Here is a 21,707-nt window from a genome sequence, read left to right on the forward strand (position 1 = left end):
AGTACATTTGATGAAACATCTGATTTAATACATGATTTGTTGTCTATAGTGGTTAAAGAGCTTTACTCTTCATTCTAACTGAAATAACATCACTCAGGTTCACAAAAACCACAACAGTGACAAACTCAGTTTTCCTTTTAAAGGTATCAAAAAGTGAGCAACTAAATAGTTTCTCTCTGTACGACTCCTCATATGTCTTCTCAGACTCCCATGACAAACTTTTTTACCACACTTAAAATGTAACTGTTTATTGTTAATGTCATATGATGTGCTGGAACTATCATTTTTAAGAGAGTTAAAAGCTGACTGAGGTTCTCTGGTCTCCTTCCACTCATCATTAGCGTTTATTATCAGGGTCAAGAGGGTCTCCAGTCTTGTCATCAGTCTCAGGCTGTAAATGTGTATCTGGATCTGAGTTCCTGGTTGGTTCTGGTCCTCCACAGTCCTCTCCATCAGCTTCTGTTTCCATCTGTTCAGCTGAGCTGCTGGCTGGAGGCTCTGCCTCTCTTATCTCATCAGCCTGAGTTTGAAGAGGCTGTGAGGACTGACACCCAACACACTGATGAATTCTGAGTTGTGTAAGCCAGGTAAATCTTTGGTGACAAACAGTGCAGCTGAAGGGTTTCTCTCCTGTGTGGGTTCTCATGTGATGAGCTAAGTATCCCTTGCGAGGGAATCTTTTGCCGCACTCGGAGCAACTAAATGGTTTCTCCACTGTGTGAATTATCATGTGTTTCTGTAAATTTCCACTCTCTGTAAAAGATTTGCTACAAACTGGGCAGCTGAAAGGTTTCTCTCCTGTGTGAGTGCTCATGTGTTTCTTCAGAGGTGTCTTGGTGCCAAATCTTTTCCCACATTCAGAGCAGCTGAATGGTTTCTCTCCTGTGTGGCCTCTCATGTGTATGTGTAAATGTCCACTTTGTGTAAAAGATTTGTTACAAACTGAGCAGCTGAATGGTTTCTCTCCTGTATGAGTGCTCATGTGTCTCTTCAGCTCTTGCTTGCGGCCAAATCTTTTCCCACACTCGGAGCAGCTAAATGGTTTCTTACCAGCAGTAAATCTCCAATCGCTGACAGAGACTTCATTATTTTTCAGAGAATTCAAAACTGACTGATATTCAATTGTCTCGTCATCACTGACATCAGTCTCAGGTTCAGGAGAATCTCCAGCCTTTTTGTCAGTATATGGCTGTAAACATGCATCTGGTTCTGGTCCTCCACAGTCCTCTCCATAAGCTTCTGTTTCCACCTGTTCAGTGTGTCTTTGATGAAGCTGTGAGGACTGAGGTTCTTCCTCTTCATCTTCACTCTTCACAGGGACAGGAGAGAATGTGAACTCAGTGATATCAGCCTCCTCCAGCCCTTGAAGCTGCTCTCCCTCCTGACTGATCCAGAGTTCCTCCTGTTCCTCTTTAATGTGTGGAGGCTCAGGGTCCTCCTGGTCCACACTGGAGCTCCACTCCTGCTGCTCAGAGGGAACCTCTTCTTTAACCACCAACAGCTGCTGGATGTCTGCAGGAAACAGGAAACACACAGATGTTACTGTCAACGAGCATCTAACAGCTCGACAGTATTCGCTCAGATAGAAGTTCTTGTAAGTCAAATGTGAAAGGCAAATATTGTCCTTTTTACTCCACTATGTTTGTTCATTTTATCAAGAAAACTTATAATCAATCAATAAATGAATGATTATATTATTAAATCAGTAAGGCTTTACTGGTCCCCAGGGGAAAATTCACAAGCTAGCCACCAGTACATAAAGTGAATGAGGCAAGTCTATGATGAATAACCCTATGGAATTGGGTTACTTAGCTTTATCATTGTTGTAGGCCTAAAGAAATTCTGACATTCTCTAATTGTAAAACTGCATAGCCTATACAAAGAATTACATTAAAAAAATAAAAAAAAAATAAAAAAATTTGTCAACTATGTTAACAGCCTGGCATCTTTTCCTCTCAATGTTGCTCGAGTCGTGTCCAAATGAACCCCAGTAATGGTTGCTAGTTTTAAATCTCCCTGGCAAGGTTAGCAAGGCTTTCCTTATGATAAATTCGAGAAATAAAGTTATTGTGCAGTTACTACTACTCTATCTGAAGATACAGTTTCTCTAGATGGCATTGCTCTGGCCTCTAGCACTACCACAAAGTAATATTTGACCAAGATTTGTGTTTTGACTCCCATATAAAACAAAGTTCACAGGCTGCGTTTTTTCATTCTGTCTCAAAAAAATGCAGAAAAAAATGGTCCACGCTTTTGTTACCTCTAGGCTGGATTACTGTAACTCACTATTATCAGGTAGCTCTAATAAGTCTTTAAAAACTCTCCAGCTGATCCAGAACGCAGCGGCACATGTACTGACAGGAACTTCGAGGCAAGAACACATTTCTTCTGTTTTAGCTTCTCTGCACTGGCTCCCTGTAAATGAAATTTAACATCCTTCTCCTAACTTACAAAGCTTTAGGGTCAAGCGCCGTCATATCTTAGAGAGCTCATAGTGCCATATTATCCCACCAGAACACTGCGCTCTGAGAACGCAGGGTTACTCGTGGTCCCTAAAGTCTCCAAAAGTAGATCAGGAGCCAGAGCCTTCAGCTATCAGGCTCCTCTCCTGTGGAATCATCTTCCTGTTACGGTCCGGGAGGCAGACACCATCTTCACATTTAAGACTAGACTTAAGACTTTCCTCTTTGATAAAGCTTATAGTTAGGGCTGGCTCAGGCTTGCCCTGTACCAGCCCCTAGTTAGGCTGACTTAGGCCTAGTCTGCGGGACGACCCCCCTATAATACACCGGGCACCTTCTCTCCTTCTCTCTCTCCTTCTCAAGTCCTGTTCCTGCATCTTGCTAACTCGGCCATACTGCATGTCACTAACTCGCTTCTTCTCCGGAGCCTTTGTGCTCCACTGTCTCGCAGGTTAACTCATAGCACAGCGGTGCCTGGATAGTGTGACACCTGAATAAGAGGCCCTGCATGCAGAATTCTTTGGCTCCATTTTTAACATCCTAACAACCAATGCACATAGGCCGGATGGAAGAATAGCTAACCGACTCCAGAGAAGCTAACGACACCACAGAAGCTAACGGCACCACAGAAGCTAACGACACCACAGAAGCTAACGACACCACAGAAGCTAACGGCACCACAGAAGCTAACTGCACCACAGAAGCTAACGTGACTTTAAACGTCGACAGACTGAATATTTATTGAACAAAGCTGCAGTTATATTATTAATAATGAACTTGTAATGTTTAATGAACAAACCTGCTCTGTGTAACCGAAGCTGAGGGTTGAAAACAGCGTCCAGTAGTTTCCGTTGTCGCTCGTTCTCCTCTTTTGATCGACAAAGTTCCTCCTCGTACTCTGCTATCGTTCTTTCAAACAGCCCAAATATCTCTTCAGCAGCCGCAGTTAGTCGCTGCTTCACCAGCGATCTCAGCATTTGGACTTTAGACATGTTCACACGTTAAAAACACAACAAAGACACTCTGCTAACACTTAGTTCTGCTGGACGCCATCTTGTCAAACAGGATAAAGTTAGCCACAGTAAAGAATACAGTTTCCGGGTCAGATGAGTTGTAGCGGTTCAAAATAAAAGTCCCGAAGTGTTACCAAAATGTTTGGCTTATTCAGAAAAGTACACACAGAAAGATAAATGATTAAAATACACTTTGGAAAGACTGGTATTCTATGAGATCAAACATTCCTTCCTCCTTGTGGAACACTATCATGTGATATCTTTTTAAAGAGTAGAGGCATACATGGAATTACTGAAGCAGCTTTTCAGTTCTCGTGTTGCCTTAATTAAGTCCTGTCAGTCTAGAGCAGTGGATCTCACTTGGTGTGCCATCAGATTTTGATAACCACACATTATTATTGAAATATTCATCTGGGCCTATACAAAAAGTCATGAATGAAATTTTGTTTGACTGTATCAATATGCTGGGTGCACCCGTTTCCTAATAAAGAGGCAAAGTCTGGCTAAAAAAATGTAATTTAACAAAAAAAAAAAACCTTCACAAAAAGTTTCAAAACCACTGATTTAGAAAACACTTTTACATATTTAAACGACTCAGTTTGCAGAAAGACATATTTTTATTACATTTTCAGACATCTCAGTAAACAATAAACCAAATTCAGAGGTAAAATGTTTCTTGCAAAATGCAAGCAGCTGAAAGGTTTTTCTCCTGAGATAAATCTAATGTGACAAACAAAGTTCACCTTCAGTGGGGTTCTTGTCACACAAACTAAGCAACTAAATAGTTTCTCTCTTTATGAATCCTCATAACTTCCTTCGGACTACAGCGGACAGATCTCTTACCACTCTCAGAGCAACTTAATTATTTTGGTGAGGCATAAATGTTTTACAATGTACATGTACATTTTTCAGTAACTTTTAACATAACTGAGGTTCTCTGGTCTCTGTCCACTCACCATCACTGTCACCAGTCCCAGTTTCAGAAGACTTTCCAGTCTTATCATCAGTCTCAGGTTGTAAATGTGTATCTGGATCTGAGTTCCTGGCTGGTTCTGGTCCTCCACAGTCCTCTCCACCAGCTTCTGTTTCCATATGTTCAGCTGAGGTGCTCACTGGAGTGTCTGCCTCTTTATTCTCCTCAGTTTGAGTTCGATGAGGCTGTGAGGACTGACAACCCACACACTGATGGCTTTTGAGCTGGTAACGCCAAGTGAAACTTTGGTGACAAACAGTGCAGCTGTAAGGTTTCTCTCCCATGTGGACTCTCATGTGTTTCTGTAAATGTCCACTCTGTGTAAAGGATTTCTCACAAACTGAGCAGCTGACAGGTTCCTCTACTGTATGAGTTCTCATGTGTTTCTGTAAATGTCCATTCTGTGTAAAAGATTTCTTACAAACTGAGCAGCTAAAAGGTTTCTCTCCTGTATGAATTCTCATGTGTGAGTGTAAATTTCCATTTGCAGTGAAAGATTTATTACAAACTGAGCAGCTGAAAGGTTTCTCTCCTGTGTGGACTCTCATGTGTTTCCGTACAAGTGCACTCTCTGTAAAAGCTTTCTTACAGACCGAGCAACTGAATGGTTTCTCTCCTGTGTGGATTCTCATGTGTTTCTCTAAATAACCTCTCTGTGTAAAGGTCTTTTTACAGACTGAGCAGCTGAATGGTTTCTCTCCTGTATGAGAGCTCATGTGTGCCCGAAGATTTGCAGCTTTACCAAATCTTCTCCCACATTCGAAGCAGATAAATGGTTTCTCACTAACACCACATCTCCAGTCACTGACAGAGACTTCATAATTTTTTAGGGGGTTTAAACCTGACTGAGGTTCTCTGGTCTCTGTCCAATCATCATCATCACTGTCACCGGTCTCAGTTTCAGAAGACTCTCCTGTCTGGTCATCAGACTCAGGTTGTAAATGTGTATCTGGATCTGAGTTCCTGGCTGGTTCTGGTCCTCCACAATCCTCAATTTCAACTTCTGTTTCCATCTGTTCAGTGTGTCTTTGATGAAGCTGTGAGGACTGAGGTTTCTCTTCATCATCTTCACTCTCCACAGGGACAATAGTGAATGAGAACGTGGTGATATCATCCTCCTCCAGCCCTTGAAGCTGCTCTCCCTCCTGACTGATCCAGAGTTCCTCCTCTTCCTCTTTAATGTGTGGAGGCTCTGGGTCCTCCTGGTCCACACTGGAGCTCCACTCCTGCTGCTCAGGGGGAACCTCTTCTTTAACCACCAACAGCTGCTGGACGTCTGCAGGAAACAGGAAACAGGAAACACACAGATATAACAGAGAAATGTTGTTGTTCATGCACATCACAACTCAAAAACTCCTTACTGAACTTCTACAGATCTCTGAACATCAAACAGCTTCACACGAGAGTATCTGCAAAATCACAATGCTTTAATTCTGAATTTAGACCTTTAGTGAATCTGTGGCGCAAAGGGTCACCTGTAGATACTGTTAGAGAGAAGTGAAGACCTGCACATTTTCAACTTTTTAGAAGTGTAACCAACTCCTTTCCCCACATTAATGTTAGCAGTTTCAACATTAACACTAGGGTTGGGTCGGTATGAGAAGAAAAAAAAAAAAAAAGGTCCGGTTTTTGTGAAAAACCCCATCAAGTCAGTAATACCGGATTTTCGCCACTTGGGGGCGCAATTGCCTCCTTCGTCTGGCTCAAAGCCAAAGTGTTGCCATAGTGGCGCATTCTTTGATTTCTTCGAGACTAAATTGTCCGCCATTATCGACTCCCCGTCACTGTTAAACAAACTCCAGAGGCCTCGGCGCATGCGCACTCGCACCCCCTAGCTCAGTCCCCGCCCCACCCCCCTCTCTCTCCTGCTTGCTGTGCACTTGGCGAAGGGGCACACACAAGGTGCTCACACACTCAGGCATACTATAAGCGGAGCGGACTCCGTAAGGAAGTCAGGCTTCCATAGTCGAGCGCACTTTGTGTTGGCCTACCAGAAACATATTGTATATTTTGTTTTCTCTCCTGCACTTTATGATTTCATATATTCTTTAATTGGGATTATTTTTTTGCGCATGTAACCCCCACCCTTCGTTGATCTCTAACCCTAACCCTAACCCTAACAATAAAGGGAAAAAAATAGTCGAGCGCACATCCGTGTTGTAGTTTCCTGTAAAAATGTCCATGAAAAATCCCTGCGATTTGAAAAATACATGCCGAGCAGTCTTTTGTGTGACACTGGTGCGCAGAGCGGAGTCTGCGTGGTCGTAAAATCTGAGCTTTGCTTTGCACAGGGCTTGCGGACCTCCTCCGTGGAGTCCGCTCCATGTACGTTCCGCCCGAGTATGGCTGTAAAATGACGTATGCGGTCCGGTCGGTCTCAAAAAAAAAAACAAAACAAAAAAACAACCCAGTCCAAGATGGAGTACTGAACTGAATTGGTATTACAGAGAACCGACTTAACCCTAATTAGCATTGGGTTTAAATGCTTTTTTAAGTCATTAACTTGTAAAAGTAGCCTAGTTTATACAGTACTCCGCTTATATACGCCGCATAATAATTGTATTTTAATTTAATGTTAATTTGTACTTTTAATTGGATGTTAAGGACCAATTTTGACCATAATGGAAAGAGTATGTGTCCATCGTGCATAACATATCAAAGTGTACGACCTCGTATAAGAAAAGCAATATGTTTCCTCAAAAAATAAAATAAAAATAAATAAATAAATAAATAAATAAAAAATGGGCTTATACTTTTTTTAATTAAGGGGCTGCCTTATCAGACTCGCCCACCTGGCCTGTTCCAAACATGTGCACCCTGGTGCGCTTGCTCTTGTATTTTCCGTCCACTTCTATTTTTATGCTCTCTTGTTTTCTGTTACTCTCTTCTTTTGCTCGTCTTCATTTTAGTCTCTTGCTTTTATGTTTTGCGTACGCTCTTTCATTTTTACTTTATCTACTTGCTTTTGCCATATCTTATGTTTTAACCAATTACGTTTGGTTCATGTGTAACTCTTTATTCATTATTTTAAACTTTTAAATTTTGCTTATCCAGTTTTCTTTTATCTCCAGTGTTTTCAACATTTTTATGCACATTAATAATAACTTTGACAACAATATCAAACGGCCAACGAAATTGTTTTCACCATTATTATCAGCGAGTAATCATAATGAAGTAGAGCAGCACCTGCCGACCGAACTCTTCGCCCCATATTCATCGGAACAAGCGGCTGCCAGCCACTCATCACCATGGTTCTTGTGCCAAACCCAAAGACTCTCTGCAGCGCAAGGGAAACGACGTTTGAGGCCACCTGCAAGGACATTGCAGACTCAACCGCTCCCACACTGCTGTGTGACAGCCGACTTCATTCTGCTGGAAAGTCTGGGAGCTACGAAGCGACAGTCCGGGGCCCCAAGAGGAGCTTTGCCTTTGATCCCCACAGTTTCATTCGATAAATGATTTTGTTGTTACATATTTAGCTTAAATAAATCTTCATTTATCGCCAAGTCGTTGTCTGTGTATATATATCTTTTGGACAGGAGCGGAGATCACTATATAGAGGGATCATAACCCAGATATTGAGATTGACAAATTAATAATTGGTTATTAATTTGATTAGTCACTTCCCCAATGAGGACGGTGGTGCCCCAAAATTTTATCATGAGTGCAAATATTCTCAAAAAGGTACTTCCTCTACACCATCCATTTTCATCTGCTGATTAGGGGCCGAGCTGCGGGGGCAGCAGGCTGGGCAAGGTATTCCAGATGACCCTCTACCCAGCAATGCTCTCGAGCTCCTCCTGGGGTATCCTGAGGTGTTCCCAGAACAGATGAGCTATGACAATCCCTCCAGCATGTTCTGGGTCTACCCCGGGGCCTCCTACCGGTTGGACGTGCCCCTCTTATGGAGGCACCCCGGATCAGTATCCTGATCAGATGCCCGAATCACCTCAGCTGAATCCCATCAACAAAGGAGCAGTGGCCCCACTCCGAGCTCCCTTTGCATGTCTGAGCTCCTCGCCCTATCTCTAAGGTTGAGCTGAAACTCATTTGGGCCTCTTGTATCCGCTGTACAATTCTTTCAGCCACTACATATAGCTCACGACTATAGGTGAGGGTCAGATCACGGATCGACTTGTAAATTGAGGTCCCATTTATACAACAACAACAATTTCAACTGAAAATGGTAAACATTAGTTGCGTTTCGGCTGATTGTTTACATGACATCGGCTTTTTGGGTGCCTGAAAACACAGTGTTTTGAAAACGGGTTTCAGAGTGCATTTTTTTTGGAAACGGCACCGTCTCCGTTGTCATGTAAACTTGCAATTTGCAGTTCCTCTGAAAACGGAGACTTTTCACACTTGCGCATTATGGTTCCAGTCACTAGGCGTGCGCGAGAAAGTCGACCATCACAACAACAATGGCGGAGTCCCAAGCTCTGCTTGTGCTGCTCACCCTGTTGAATTTATCAACGCTTCCCCATCATAGTGTAGATTTACTGTGGCAACTCCACCTCGTTGTCCGTCCAGACAAACGTTCAAGCATCACACCGCCAACTACTGGCCTGGTGTGTATACTGTAGTGTTTTTGGTCATTTTTGGAGATCCATGTGCACGGCGATTGTTATCAAAACATTGTCGTCTAAATGCAGAACTTTTTTTCAAAACGAAAATGAGTAACAATTCTGTTTCAGTGGATCGTTTGAGACCCTGTGTCTTCACGAGGTCATTACATTTTGGGTTTACTGGACCATCAACGTCATTCTGCTTCAGTCAGACCCGTTGTCCTCGTTTGTGGACACTTCTTTTTGTGCCATCTAGTGGTAGTAAGAGTGCGATACACTAATCCAAAAACAAGATGGCAGCCATCTCTGCCGAGTCAGTCTGCAGCTGATCTCGACACAAAAGTGGACAAGGTCCAAAACTTGATCACATTTTATAGTTGAAACTTGTTTTTTTAAGATTAACAATGATTGTAGTTTGAGATGGCAACAAATTTGACCAATTTTAGCAACAGTAACAAGACACTGTTAATTAGAAAGTACTCATTTGAAGACACTGAGACTTTATTATCATTGACTATGTTTCGTTTTTTATACTTATCAGGTCCTGGTCATCCAAAATAGGAAGGAGAAATTTTAAATGCATACCAAACAAAAATTCAGGATAACAGGCTGTCAACTCTCAGACTCACGGAACAGATGTTTCACTTGTTGCGCGCCACATTTTTTGATGCAGAGAGCAACAGTTAGATAAAAACTGATGTGATTGGTGATCACACAGCCCATCCATTGATCAGATATGACTGACGCGGGTACACTTTATTAATGTAAGAACTTCTTGTGTGAAGGTATTTTAATGTGATTTGTCTTTAGTAGGCCCACTGCAGTAATACCTTTATTTTAAAAAAACCATTTTTTGTTCTCCGATTTGCATTTGAATCTAATGCAATAACCAAAGATTCCCACTGATTTGGCATGAAGCTAACGGCACCAGAGAAGCTAACAACACCAGAGAAGCTAACGGCACCAGAGAAGCTAACAACACCACAGAAGCTAACGGCACCAGAGAAGCTAACAACACCAGAGAAGCTAACGGCACCAGAGAAGCTAACAACACCACAGAAGCTAACGGCACCAGAGAAGCTAACGACACCAGAGAAGCTAACAACACCACAGAAGCTAACGACACCAGAGAAGCTAACAACACCACAGAAGCTAACGGCACCAGAGAAGCTAACAACACCACAGAAGCTAACGGCACCAGAGAAGCTAACAACACCACAGAAGCTAACAACACCAGAGAAGCTAACGGCACCAGAGAAGCTAACAACACCACAGAAGCTAACAACACCAGAGAAGCTAACGGCACCAGAGAAGCTAACAACACCAGAGAAGCTAACAACACCAGAGAAGCTAACGGCACCAGAGAAGCTAACAACACCAGAGAAGCTAACGACACCACAGAAGCTAACGACACCAGATAAGCTAATGATACCAGAGAAGCTAACGGCACCAGAGAAGCTAACGGCACCACAGAAGCTAACGGCACCACAGAAGCTAACGGCACCAGAGAAGCTAACGGCACCACAGAAGCTAACGGCACCACAGAAGCTAACGACACCAGAGAAGCTAACGGCACCAGAGAAGCTAACGGCACCACAGAAGCTAACGACACCAGAGAAGCTAACGGCACCAGAGAAGCTAACGGCACCAGAGAAGCTAACAACACCAGAGAAGCTAACGACACCACAGAAGCTAACGGCACCACAGAAGCTAACGACACCAGATAAGCTAATGATACCAGAGAAGCTAACGACACCAGAGAAGCTAACGACACCACAGAAGCTAACGACACCACAGAAGCTAACGACACCAGATAAGCTAATGATACCAGAGAAGCTAACGACACCAGAGAAGCTAACGACACCTGAGAAGCTAACGGCACCAGAGAAGCTAACGGCACCAGAGAAGCTAACGTGGCTTTTAAACGTCGACAGACTGAATATTTATTGAACAAAGCTGCAGTTATATTATTAATAATGAACTTGTAATGTTTAATGAACAAACCTGCTCTGTGTAACCGAAGCTGAGGGTTGAAAACAGCGTCCAGTAGTTTCCGTTGTCGCTCGTTCTCCTCTTTTGATCGACAAAGTTCCTCCTCGTACTCTGCTATCGTTCTTTCAAACAGCCCAAATATCTCTTCAGCAGCCGCAGTTAGTCGCTGCTTCACCAACGATCTCAGCATTTGGACTTTAGACATGTTTAAAAACACAACAAAGACACTCTGCTAACACCTGTTTCTGCGAAAAGCCATCTTTGATTAAACAGTGTGAAGTTAGCGGCAGTAAAGAATACAACTTCCGGGTCAGAGGAGTTGCTGAGCTTCAAAATAAAAGTCCAGAAGGGTTACCAAAGAGCATGGATACCAAGAGGCGAAGCTCCGTCAAATTTCTGCCAACAGCCACTAGGGGCGCTGCCGCCATTTTGGACTGTTGGGCCCAGACAACATGCAAGATGTCAAGGAGAGAGGAGGAAAAAAGTAAAAGAAAACAGTGTAGTGGAATTAACTGCAACAGCTATCAGTGGAACACCCCGCACCTGGCCTTCCACTGTTACCGAAGGATCCCGACAGAGGTGTACGTTTTGAAGTGTTTCAATATCAATTTCATATGCCAGTTTCCGTGGGTATATATATATATATATATATATATATATATACACACACATATATATATATATATATATATATATATATATATATATATATATAGGCCTATATGTAGCTTCTTGGACCATTTATATTAGAACTGATAACTGCTTTAGCATTAAAATATATATATCATATTAAAATAGCCTATATATTATGATTATTATTACTGTCCCCTTATTACTGTACAAACTGTAAATAAATCTTTATTCCTGACTATGTGACGTCACCATTAATGTGTTTCTGGTTAAAATATTGATTTTTTTTTATTATTATTATTTATTTATTTATTGTAGATTGGCTCATAGGATGATTTTGAAGGAGTGGGCAAATTCAGTGAATCTTCTCATAAGTGGATGTAATATGTAGAGATGCCATCTCTGCCGTTTTTCCTCGTTTTGTTTTTTTTAAAGACAATATTTTGCTTTATAAAAACGTGAAAAAGCAGCTGTGACCAAGCTATCACGAGGTGAGTAGCATTGTAAGCATAATTAATAGCGATATACTTCAGTTTGTCTGTGTGTTTTTGTATGCAAGCGGGTCTGCTGCGGTCTGCTGACAGTCCAAAATGGCGGCAGTCGGACGAAACCATGGGGGAAATTTGTTGCTATGGGGCGTTCTATTGAGCTTGGCCTCTTGGTATCCATACTCTGTGGCTGGGTCCCTCTCCTGAAGTCCGATGCATCCCTGGTAAAAGGGGCGTGGCAAGAACACATCCGGGCATTTGGACTGAACTTGGCGAGATGTGAACTGTTTGACCTTTTCATGTATCATGTCGCATTGTTGTGGCTGCACAGGTCTGTACACCTCCTTCATTATGTGCAACAAGCTAAAGATTTAAGTTGCACAAATATACAATTATGAACACACACAATTTTCATTGGTCAAAAATGTATTTCTGCAAATATGATTATGAACAAAGCAGTCTGTTTTATACCAGTATTAAGTTAGTTTGATATTGGACATTCACATTCGTCTGACATTCAAAAGACAACAACAAACAACAACAATAATAAAATAAGTAATGATAATAATAAATACTTGCACTGTTAAAACAGAGAGACGGAGACAGAGACACTTTGTCCTCGTTATATGCGTCTTGTATATGAAACATCTGTGTCACGTGTGTGCAACTGCGGTAATTTCATTAACGTCACAAACTGATGTAGTGTAGCACATGTAACATACAGACCAATGTCTCACTGTAGACTAATGAACAGACAGATGAAACAGAGGAGCAGCTCTGTGTCTCTCTGACTGCTGATGAAGAACTTGTGAGTGAGGGGGCAGAGCTGCGCTGGGAGTGTGAGAGAGAAAAGAAGCACACTGGTACACGTTATGTTACACAACTTGACTCTATATAGATTTAAACGGTATTATCTAAATTCATATCTTGATTGAAAATACATCAATATATCGAACACAGTCATTACATTGCCCAGCCCTAAGAGAAGGTGTCATATAATCCAGTATGTCCTCTCCTCAGACGGGTAATGATCATCTCTTGCCTTGGGATCCCACTCTGTAATCTGCCTGCACTGAATATTCCTTAGTGACACTTGCACGTCACTCAAACGTTGTTTTAATTATTGTTCAGCCAATATGTTTGCTTTTTCATTTCCTTCCACCCCTGCATGAGCAGGAGCCCACAGAGATGTCATCCTGCTCAAACAGTGTGACATTAGCCACAGTGAAGAATACAGCTTCCAGAGCAGATGAGTTGCTGAGCTTCAAAATAAAAGTCTGGAAGTGTTACTGAAATTACAGGTTACCTCAAAAAACACACGCAGGAAGATGAATGATTCAAATACACTTGAGCCTGAGGGTTTATTCTTTAACTCGGAGACAAAAGCTTCAACGCCCCCCCCCCCCCACACACACACACAGAGACACACAACAGCTAAAAGATTTGTCCCCTGAACTAAAGCTCATGTGACAAGTTAAGTTTTACTTCAGCGAAAATCTTGTTTCACTAACTTAATAGTTTCTCTCCTGTAGGGATCCTCATGTGTTCCTTCAGACCCCAGACGAACAATCTTTTACAACTCTCAGAACAACTGAAATATTTTTGGGTCATAATAAGTCTCAAACAACGTACTAGGACTTACTTATTTTTCAGAAAGTTTTATATTGACTGAAATTCTCTGGTCTCCTTCCAACTGTCATCAGTGTATGGTTCAGGTTCAATAAAATCTCCCTTCTAATGCCCCTTAGTGTGATTCTAGTGAGACTGACTCATTAACAACACACTTGTGTTTTCTGAGATGTTTATGCCAAGCAAATCTTTGGTCACAAACACTGCAGCGAAAATCTTTCTCTCCAGTGTGAGTTCTCATGTGTGCTTTCAAGGTCCATTTTCGTGTAAAAGATTTCTGACAAACTGAACAGCTGAAGAAATTTTTTCCGGTATGCATATTCATGTGTACTTTCAGAGTTCCAGATTGACCAAATCTTTTCCCACACTCAGAGCAGCTATATGGTTTCTCTCCTGTGTGAGTTCTCATGTGTCTCTTTAGATGACTTAAGTGAGAAAATCCAAGCCCACACTCGGAGCAGCTGTATGGTTTCTCTCCAATGTGAGTTCTCATGTGTATTTGCGAGATCTCTTTCCGTGTAAAAGATTTCAGACAAACTGAACAGCTGAAGCACCTTTTTCCGGCATGCATGTTCATGTGTTCTTTCAATTGTCCAATGTGACCAAATCTTTTCCCACACTCAGAGCAGCTATATGGTTTTTCTCTTGTGTGAATTCTCATGTGTACATTCAGATGTCCAGTTCGACCAAATCTTTTCCCACACTCAGAGCAGCTTAATGGTTTTTCTCCTGTGTGACTGCTCATGTGTTCCTTCAGATTTCCAAGATGACCAAATCTTTTTCCACACTCAGAGCAGCGATATGGTTTTTCTCCTGTGTGAGTGCTCATGTGTTTCTTCAGACTTCCACGTAGAGAAAATCTTTTCCCACACTCACGGCAGCTAAATGGTTTCTCTCCTGTGTGAGTGCTCATGTGTCGCTTCAGACTTCCACGTTGAGGAAATCTTTTCCCACACTCAGAGCAGCGATATGGTTTTTGTCCTGTGTGAGTGCTCATGTGTATCTTCAGATTTCCAAGTTGAGAATATCCTTTCCCACACTCGGAGCAGCTATATGGTTTTTCTCCTGTGTGAGTGCTCATGTGTCGCTTCAGACTTCCACGTTGAGAAAATCTTTTCCCACACTCGGAGCAGCTATATGGTTTTTCTCCTGTGTGAGTGCTCATGTGTCGCTTCAGACTTCCACGTTGAGAAAATCTTTTCCCACACTCAGAGCAGCTATATGGGTTTTTTTTACCACCATTCAAATCATTTTTAAGAGCGTTGAAACCTGACTGAGGTTCTCTGGTCTCTGTCCAATCATCATCACTGTCATCAGTCTCAGGTTCAGAAGACTCTCCAGTTTTGTCATCAGTCTCAGGTTGTAAATGTGTATCTGGATCTGAGTTCCTGGCTGGTTCTGGTCCTCCACAGTCCTCTCCATCAGATTCTGTTTCCATCTGTTCAGTGTGTCTTTGATGAAGCTGTGAGGACTGAGGTTTCTCTTCATCATCTTCACTCTTCACAGGGACAGGAGTGGATGTGAACTCCTGGTCCTCTTTAATGTGTGGAGGCTCTGGGTCCTCCTGGTCCACACTGGAGCTCCACTCCTGCTGCTCAGGGGGAACCTCTTCTTTAACTACCAACAGCTGCTGGATGTCTGCAGGAAACAGGAAACACACAGATGTTACAGAGAAATGTTGTCGTTCATTCACATCACAGCTCAAAAACTCCTTACTGAACTTCTACAGATCTCTGAGCATCAAACAGCTTCACAGTGTTCACTCAGCTGTGTCAGAGTGAGTGAGGTTGAGCTAAGCTTTCATTTTCGCAGCAATCATTAACATCCATTGAGACTCTTGTCATGTTTGGAGGCTCCAGTGCAGCTCTTCCTTTGTTCAGGCTTATGTGAATTATGTGAGAATGACTGTCCATGGGATGCCAGAGTTTGCTGTGAGTCAAGTCTGATTATTAGGTACACCCTGCTGGTACCAGGTTGGACCCCCTTTTTAATTCTTGGTGTCACAGACTCAACAAGGTGCTGGAAACATTCCTCAGAGATGTTGGTCCATATTGACATGATGACATCACACAGTTGCTGCAGATTTGTCGGCTGCACATCCATGATGAGAATCTCCCGTTCCAGCACATCCCAAAGGTGCTCTATTGGACTGAGATCTGGTGACTGTGGAGGCCATTGGAGTACAGTGAACTCACTGTCATGTTTGAGATGATGTGAGCTTTGTGACATGGTGCGTTATCCTGCTGGAAGCAGCCATCAGAACAGGGTTTATACAGAAATTATTAAGTTGAATTTAATACTTTTTAATACCTTTTTTAATACCGTCACAATATTTTTTAATACCAACACGACTTCAAGCTGCAACTGTGGTGGCAACCTTTCGAACTTCAGTGTTGGAGGTAACTAATCATAAAGTAACAGATTACTGTTGTTTTCTCACTTAACTTTCTGAGCGAGTAAGTGTAATGCTTACAATTCAAATCAAATATCTATTATTACAGTTACTAGATACTTTGTTACTTTTTTGTCTAAATAAAAACACTGACCGATACACAATTATTTGTTATTTAACCCTAACCCAAGACAAAAAGTTATTTCATTGTTATGTGTAGGAAGAGCACACACCACTTCTCCAGCGCTACACTCTCTTTCACCATCATTCAATCTCAATGAAGACAGAATGACAAACGAAAATCAGAAAAGGTTTAAAAAGTTAAAAACAGAAATGTTTAATTAAATGAATTCAACATTTAACACATGCACAGTTCAAACAGAGAGAGAAAACTGTCCCAACACTGAGAAAAAATCAATCAATCAATCAATCAATCAATCAATCAATCAATCAATCAATTTTATTTATAAAGCCCAATATCACAAATCACAATTTGCCTCACAGGGCTTTACAGCATACAACATCCCTCTGTCCTTAAGACTCTCGCAGCAGATAAGGAACCCCCCCCCCCCCAAAAAAACGGTAGAAACCTCAGGAAGAGCAACTGAGGAGGGATCCCTCTTCCAGGACGGACAGACGTGCAATAGATGTTGTACAGAACAGATCAGCATAACAAATTAACAGTAAGTACAATATGTTGAAAGTATGTATTACATGTGTGTGTAGTGTAAAAGTCAAAACCCTCATCAGGTGTTAGACCATATAAGTTGGATAAGATACAAATAGCTATATAACCATGTTAGTGTGTAGACTGTTACAAAAACTAATACTGCATTTATGTGTAATCTGTAATATAACAGTGTGAACTCTTAGTGACATCTCAGTCGTGAACTCTTATTCACATACATAACCCATCACGCTCTGTGTAGTGATATAATGCAGTAACCTACACTCACATGATGTTGTGAACTTAGGGTGACACTCATACAAGTTACCACGTGCTGTGTGATGAAGATAGCACACTCACTTGATTGTACTGCCTAATGCACTTAAGAGTTTATATTACACGGGAAAGATCACACACACACTCAAATGATTGTATTACTTAATGTGTACGTAATGGTTCATATTAGACGGGAGCACGAGGGACTGTAGCATGTGAGTCCCCAGAGATCACATGTTTTTTAAAAAAATAGAGTGGGAGCGAGTCCGGAAATACTGGTGGCAGATTCCAGTTTGAGCCGGAACAAAGGCAAAGTCTGCTACCAGTAAAAACGGATCGAGATGGGAAGGACTACAGAAATGGGTGGAGATCTCGTCGACCTCCACCAGCATATAAGCCAGAGCGCCGAAAGCAGGTTTTCAGTCGTCCTCCGGAGGCTGACTCGTGAGTTTGTCTGTGTTGTTGCCTGTGAACACAATAAACTCGACTGCACCAGATTCTGCCAATCTCCAGTGTTTGTAGAAGTACCTGCCAGCCAAACCTAAGATATTGAATACTCAACAGAAGACACGTTAGAAGAAACAAGGAGGACAGGGTCGGGAGCCGTCAGGCCCAATTCCAGGCACTGATTTTTGTCACTTCATGTGACAATAGTCATATGTGTCTAGTAACAGTAGAAGTACGACTAATGACGGCAGCAGCAGCAGGAGGCATCTGGCGGGACCACGGCAGCAGCACAACCACACACGTCACGCTGTCCAGGCACCGCTGTGATATGAGTTAATCTGAGAGACAGTGGAGCACAAAGGCTCCGGAGAAGAAGCCGAGTTAGTGACATCCAGAATGGCCGAGTTACCAAGATGTAGTAATAGAATGAGTGAGTGAGTGAGTGAGTGAGTGAGTGTGAGAGTGAGAGTGAGTGAGTGAGTGAGTGAGTGAGTGAGAGAGAGAGAGAGAGAGAGAGAGAAAAAACACTCACTTGATTGTATTGCCTGCTGCACCAAAGGGTTTATATTACACGGGAAGGCACACACGCTCAAATGATTGTATTACCTAGTATATGTGTAATGGGTCATATCGCACGGAAGCATGAGGGACTGTAGCATGAGAGTCCCTCAGGATCACATGTTTTTAAAAAATAGAGTGAGAGCAGCTCCGGAGATACTGGGGGCAGATTACAGTTGAGCCGGAACAAGAGCGGAAAATCTGCCACCAGTAGAAACGGGTTGAAAGGGGAAGGAATGGTGGAGATCTTTCTCCAGCATATACCACAGTACTGAAAGCAATTTTTCAGTCATCCTCGGGAGGCTGACTGAAAAATTGCTTTCAGTACTCACAGTCATCCTCCAGAGGATGACTGAAAAATTGCTTTCAGTACTCTGGCTTATATGCTGGTGGAGGTCGAAGAGATCTCCACCCATTTCTATAGTTTTTATAATAGTCTACACACGAACATGGTTATACAACTGTTTGTTTTTTATGCTATATAGGCCGGATAAAATACACTTTTACACTACAGATACTGAATTGAAAACAGAAGACATTTTAGAAGGAACAAGGAGGGCAAGGTCGGGAGCCGTCAGGCCCAATTCCAGGCACCGATTTTTGCCACTTCATTCTCTGGTGTCGTTAGCTTCTCTGGTACCATTAGCTTCTCTGGTGTGGTGTCATTAGCTTCTATGGTGTTGTTAGCTTCTCTGGTGTGGTGTCGTTAGCTTCTCTGGTACCATTAGCTTCTGTGGTGTCATTAGCTTCTCTGGTGTCATTAGCTTCTGTGGTGTCATTAGCTTCTCTGGTACCATTAGCTTCTGTGGTGTCATTAGCTTCTCTGGTGCCGTTTGCTTCTGTGGTGTGGTGTCATTAGCTTCTTTGTCATTAGCTTCTGTGGTGTCGTTAGCTTCTCTGGTGTCGTTAGCTTCTCTGGTGCCGTTAGCTTCTCTGGTGCCGTTAGCTTCTGTGGTTTGGTGTCATTAGCTTCTGTGGTGTCGTTAGCTTTTCTGGTGTCGTTAGCTTTTCTGGTGCCGTTAGCTTCTGTGGTGCCGTTAGCTTCTGTGGTGCCGTTAGCTTCTGTGGTGCCGTTAGCTTCTGTGGTGCCGTTAGCTTCTGTGGTGCCGTTAGCTTCTCTGGTTCAAGATGATAGAAAGGCAACAGGAAGTCAAATAAGCACTGGTTCCAACCAAGGTGTGCAGAAGAGCATCTCTGAAGCAACAACACCTTGTCCAACCTTGAAGCAGATGGGCTACAGCAGCAGAAGACCACACCAGGTGCCACTCCTGTCAGCTAACAACAGGAAACTGAGGCTACAATTCACACGGGTTTTCTCACCAAAACTGGACAATAGAAGATTGGAAAAACCACATTCAGATGGAAGCATGGATCCATCCTGCCTTGTATCAACGCTTCAGGCTGCTGCTGCTGGTGTAATGGTGTGGGGGAGATTTTCTTAGTACCAACTGAGCATGGTTTAAACACCACAGCCTACCTGACAATAAATATCACCTGGATGGGGGTGAATGCTGTCAGATCCCACATGGAGTCCAGTGGCCACCAATCAAGAATGCACCGACATAGTGAGCAATTGCCAATTTCCATGTTTTGCAGTAGCGCAACGGCTACATCACCGCAAACCTCCACCGCTCCCCCGCAAGCCACTGCAAGCGGTAGCACCGTGAGTAGACGTACGACGACAGACGTTAGACAGCAAACTCTATGCCCCACTTCAACATTGCGAGCTGAGGTGCTGTGGTGCCTGGGAACAGCAACCAAACACCACTCATACAGCTCCAATGAGGGGATAGGAGAGCTCTTCAGGAACATGTTTACGGATTCAGAGATAGCAAAAAACTTTGCGTGTGGCAAGGACAAGACGAGCTACAGCATCAAGTTTGGTTTAGCGCCATACTTTAAGAAGGAACTCCATTGCAAGTGTAAACAAAGCTGGACCGTTCGTCCTCATGTTTGACGAAAGTCTTAATACATGTTCAAAAAAACAACAGATGGACATACATGTTCGGTATTTGGAGGATGGCTGTGTGACATCAAGGTATTTTGATTCCGAATTCCTGGGACATGCGAGGGCAGAGACCTGTTGTAGCACATCAAAGTAAGTATATTTTCTTATAATTATTAATTATGCTGTTGAGCGCGTGTGCCATATTTATCCCCGTATTGATTAAAACCAGACGCGGCCCGAAGCCCAGACTTGACAGGGCCCGATGTAATTCTCGGTTCGGACCGAGCCCATACAGATCCATCACATCTGGGAGCTCAGAAGAACAGACAAGCAGCCCACTCGAGCAGAAAGACAGTAAAGGGACTGTGTGTGTGTGAGTGAGTGAGTGAGTGAGTGAGTGAGAACCAACAGTAAACCCCCTCACCCCCATTCATTCAAAGGAAATTTATTAGTTTTGGTTTAAGCATTGATGAGATAATCGCTGTTCGTATGTTATTTTCTTTTCAATGATGTTCCTCGTTACATGTTTATTGCTGTATTTATGAAAACACATCAACCAATATTGCATATACATCCATAGTTATTATGGCTAATTAAAGAATACTTATTTTTACACTGACATATTCTTAATTAGAGGTGTTACTCAAAAAACCTGCATTTTTACACCTAATTTGAATTTTATTCGAATACAAATAGTTTTTATTTATTTTTATTGGACTCAGTGAGACCTCTGTTTTTAGTACCTTGATGCAGAGTTAGAGCCGTAGAGGACGCTCACACACACACACACACACACACACACACACACACACACACACACACGGATAACACATGGAATCAGTAATAGGAAAACATACTTTTTTTCTGTTAGAAAATTGTGTTACTCTGTTAATATTTTGGTTTTTGATTGCAGTTGTTGTACAATTTTATCAAATTGATGGTTAGTTATTGTGTTGCTTGGCAACAGTTACGTATTCCACATATGCAGAGGTTATGACCTATATGTCAGTTGAGATTAATACCATGTTTGTCACAGCAGTGTGAATGGTCCGTCCTATGACAAAGGTTCAGACATTGAAGTGACAAAAATCGGTGACTGGAATTGGGCCAGCCTCCGGAGGCTGACTTGTGAGTTTGTCTGTGTTGTTGCCTGTGAACACAATAAACTCGATTGCACCAGATCCTGCCTATCTCCAGTGTTTTTCTAAGTTCCTGCCAGTCGAACCTAAGATACTGAATAGACAACTGAAGACGATTTGGAAGAAACACGAAGGACAGGGTCGGGAGCCATCTGGCCCAATTCCAGGCACCGATTTTTGTCACTTCATATCTTAGGTTTGGCTGGCAGGTACTTAGACAAACACTGGAGATAGGCAGAATCTGGTGCAATCGAGTTTATTGTGTTCACAGGCAATAACACAGACAAACTCACGAGTCAGCCTCCGGAGGACGACTGAAAACCTGCTTTCAGCGCTCTGGCTTATATGCTGGTGGAGGTCGACGAGATTTCCACCCATTTCCTTCCCATCTCGATCCGTTTTTACTGGTAGCAGACTTTGCCTTTGTTTCTGGCTCAAACTGGAATCTGCCACCAGTATTTCCGGACTCGCTCCCACTCCATTTTTTAAAAAGCATGTGATCTCTGGGGACTCACATGCTACAGTCCC

General features: G+C 42.6%; 3 protein-coding genes across 7 annotated transcripts in view; all 3 read right to left on the reverse strand.

Annotated features, from left to right (window-relative positions):
• Window positions 1–6: 6 nt before the first annotated feature.
• Window positions 7–3,528, reverse strand: LOC125883960 (zinc finger protein 771-like). Its single transcript, XM_049568643.1, has 2 exons — window positions 3,262–3,528; window positions 7–1,512 (listed from the first exon to the last, which is right to left on the reverse strand). Exons 1-2 carry the CDS (start codon window positions 3,452–3,454, stop codon window positions 338–340), a joined length of 1,368 nt encoding a protein of 455 aa, XP_049424600.1. The 5' UTR covers window positions 3,455–3,528; the 3' UTR covers window positions 7–337.
• A 555-nt stretch (window positions 3,529–4,083) lies between these two features.
• LOC125883957 (gastrula zinc finger protein XlCGF57.1-like) lies at window positions 4,084–11,279 on the reverse strand. 2 transcript variants are annotated; one of them, XM_049568640.1, is made up of 3 exons: window positions 11,018–11,279; window positions 4,942–5,724; window positions 4,490–4,774 (listed from the first exon to the last, which is right to left on the reverse strand). In XM_049568640.1, the coding sequence occupies exons 1-3, from the start codon at window positions 11,208–11,210 to the stop codon at window positions 4,614–4,616; spliced, it is 1,137 nt and encodes a 378-aa protein (XP_049424597.1). In that variant the 5' UTR covers window positions 11,211–11,279; the 3' UTR covers window positions 4,490–4,613. The 2 variants fall into 2 exon arrangements, with proteins under 2 accessions (XP_049424596.1, XP_049424597.1); XM_049568639.1 differs by having other exon boundaries at window positions 4,084–5,724.
• Window positions 11,280–12,548: 1,269 nt separating this feature from the next.
• LOC125883955 (gastrula zinc finger protein XlCGF57.1-like) overlaps window positions 12,549–21,707 on the reverse strand; it is a 77,209-nt gene continuing 68,050 nt past the window's right edge. For all 4 annotated transcript variants that reach the window (XM_049568623.1, XM_049568622.1, XM_049568621.1 and 1 more), the window contains exon 2: window positions 12,549–15,390. In XM_049568623.1, coding sequence (XP_049424580.1) covers window positions 13,868–15,390 — 1,523 coding nt within the window. In that variant the 3' untranslated portion in view covers window positions 12,549–13,867. The remainder of the gene's footprint in view (window positions 15,391–21,707) is intronic.

This window comes from Epinephelus fuscoguttatus, linkage group LG23, assembly GCF_011397635.1.
Source record: "Epinephelus fuscoguttatus linkage group LG23, E.fuscoguttatus.final_Chr_v1".
In the NCBI taxonomy this organism is placed as follows: domain Eukaryota; kingdom Metazoa; phylum Chordata; class Actinopteri; order Perciformes; family Serranidae; genus Epinephelus; species Epinephelus fuscoguttatus.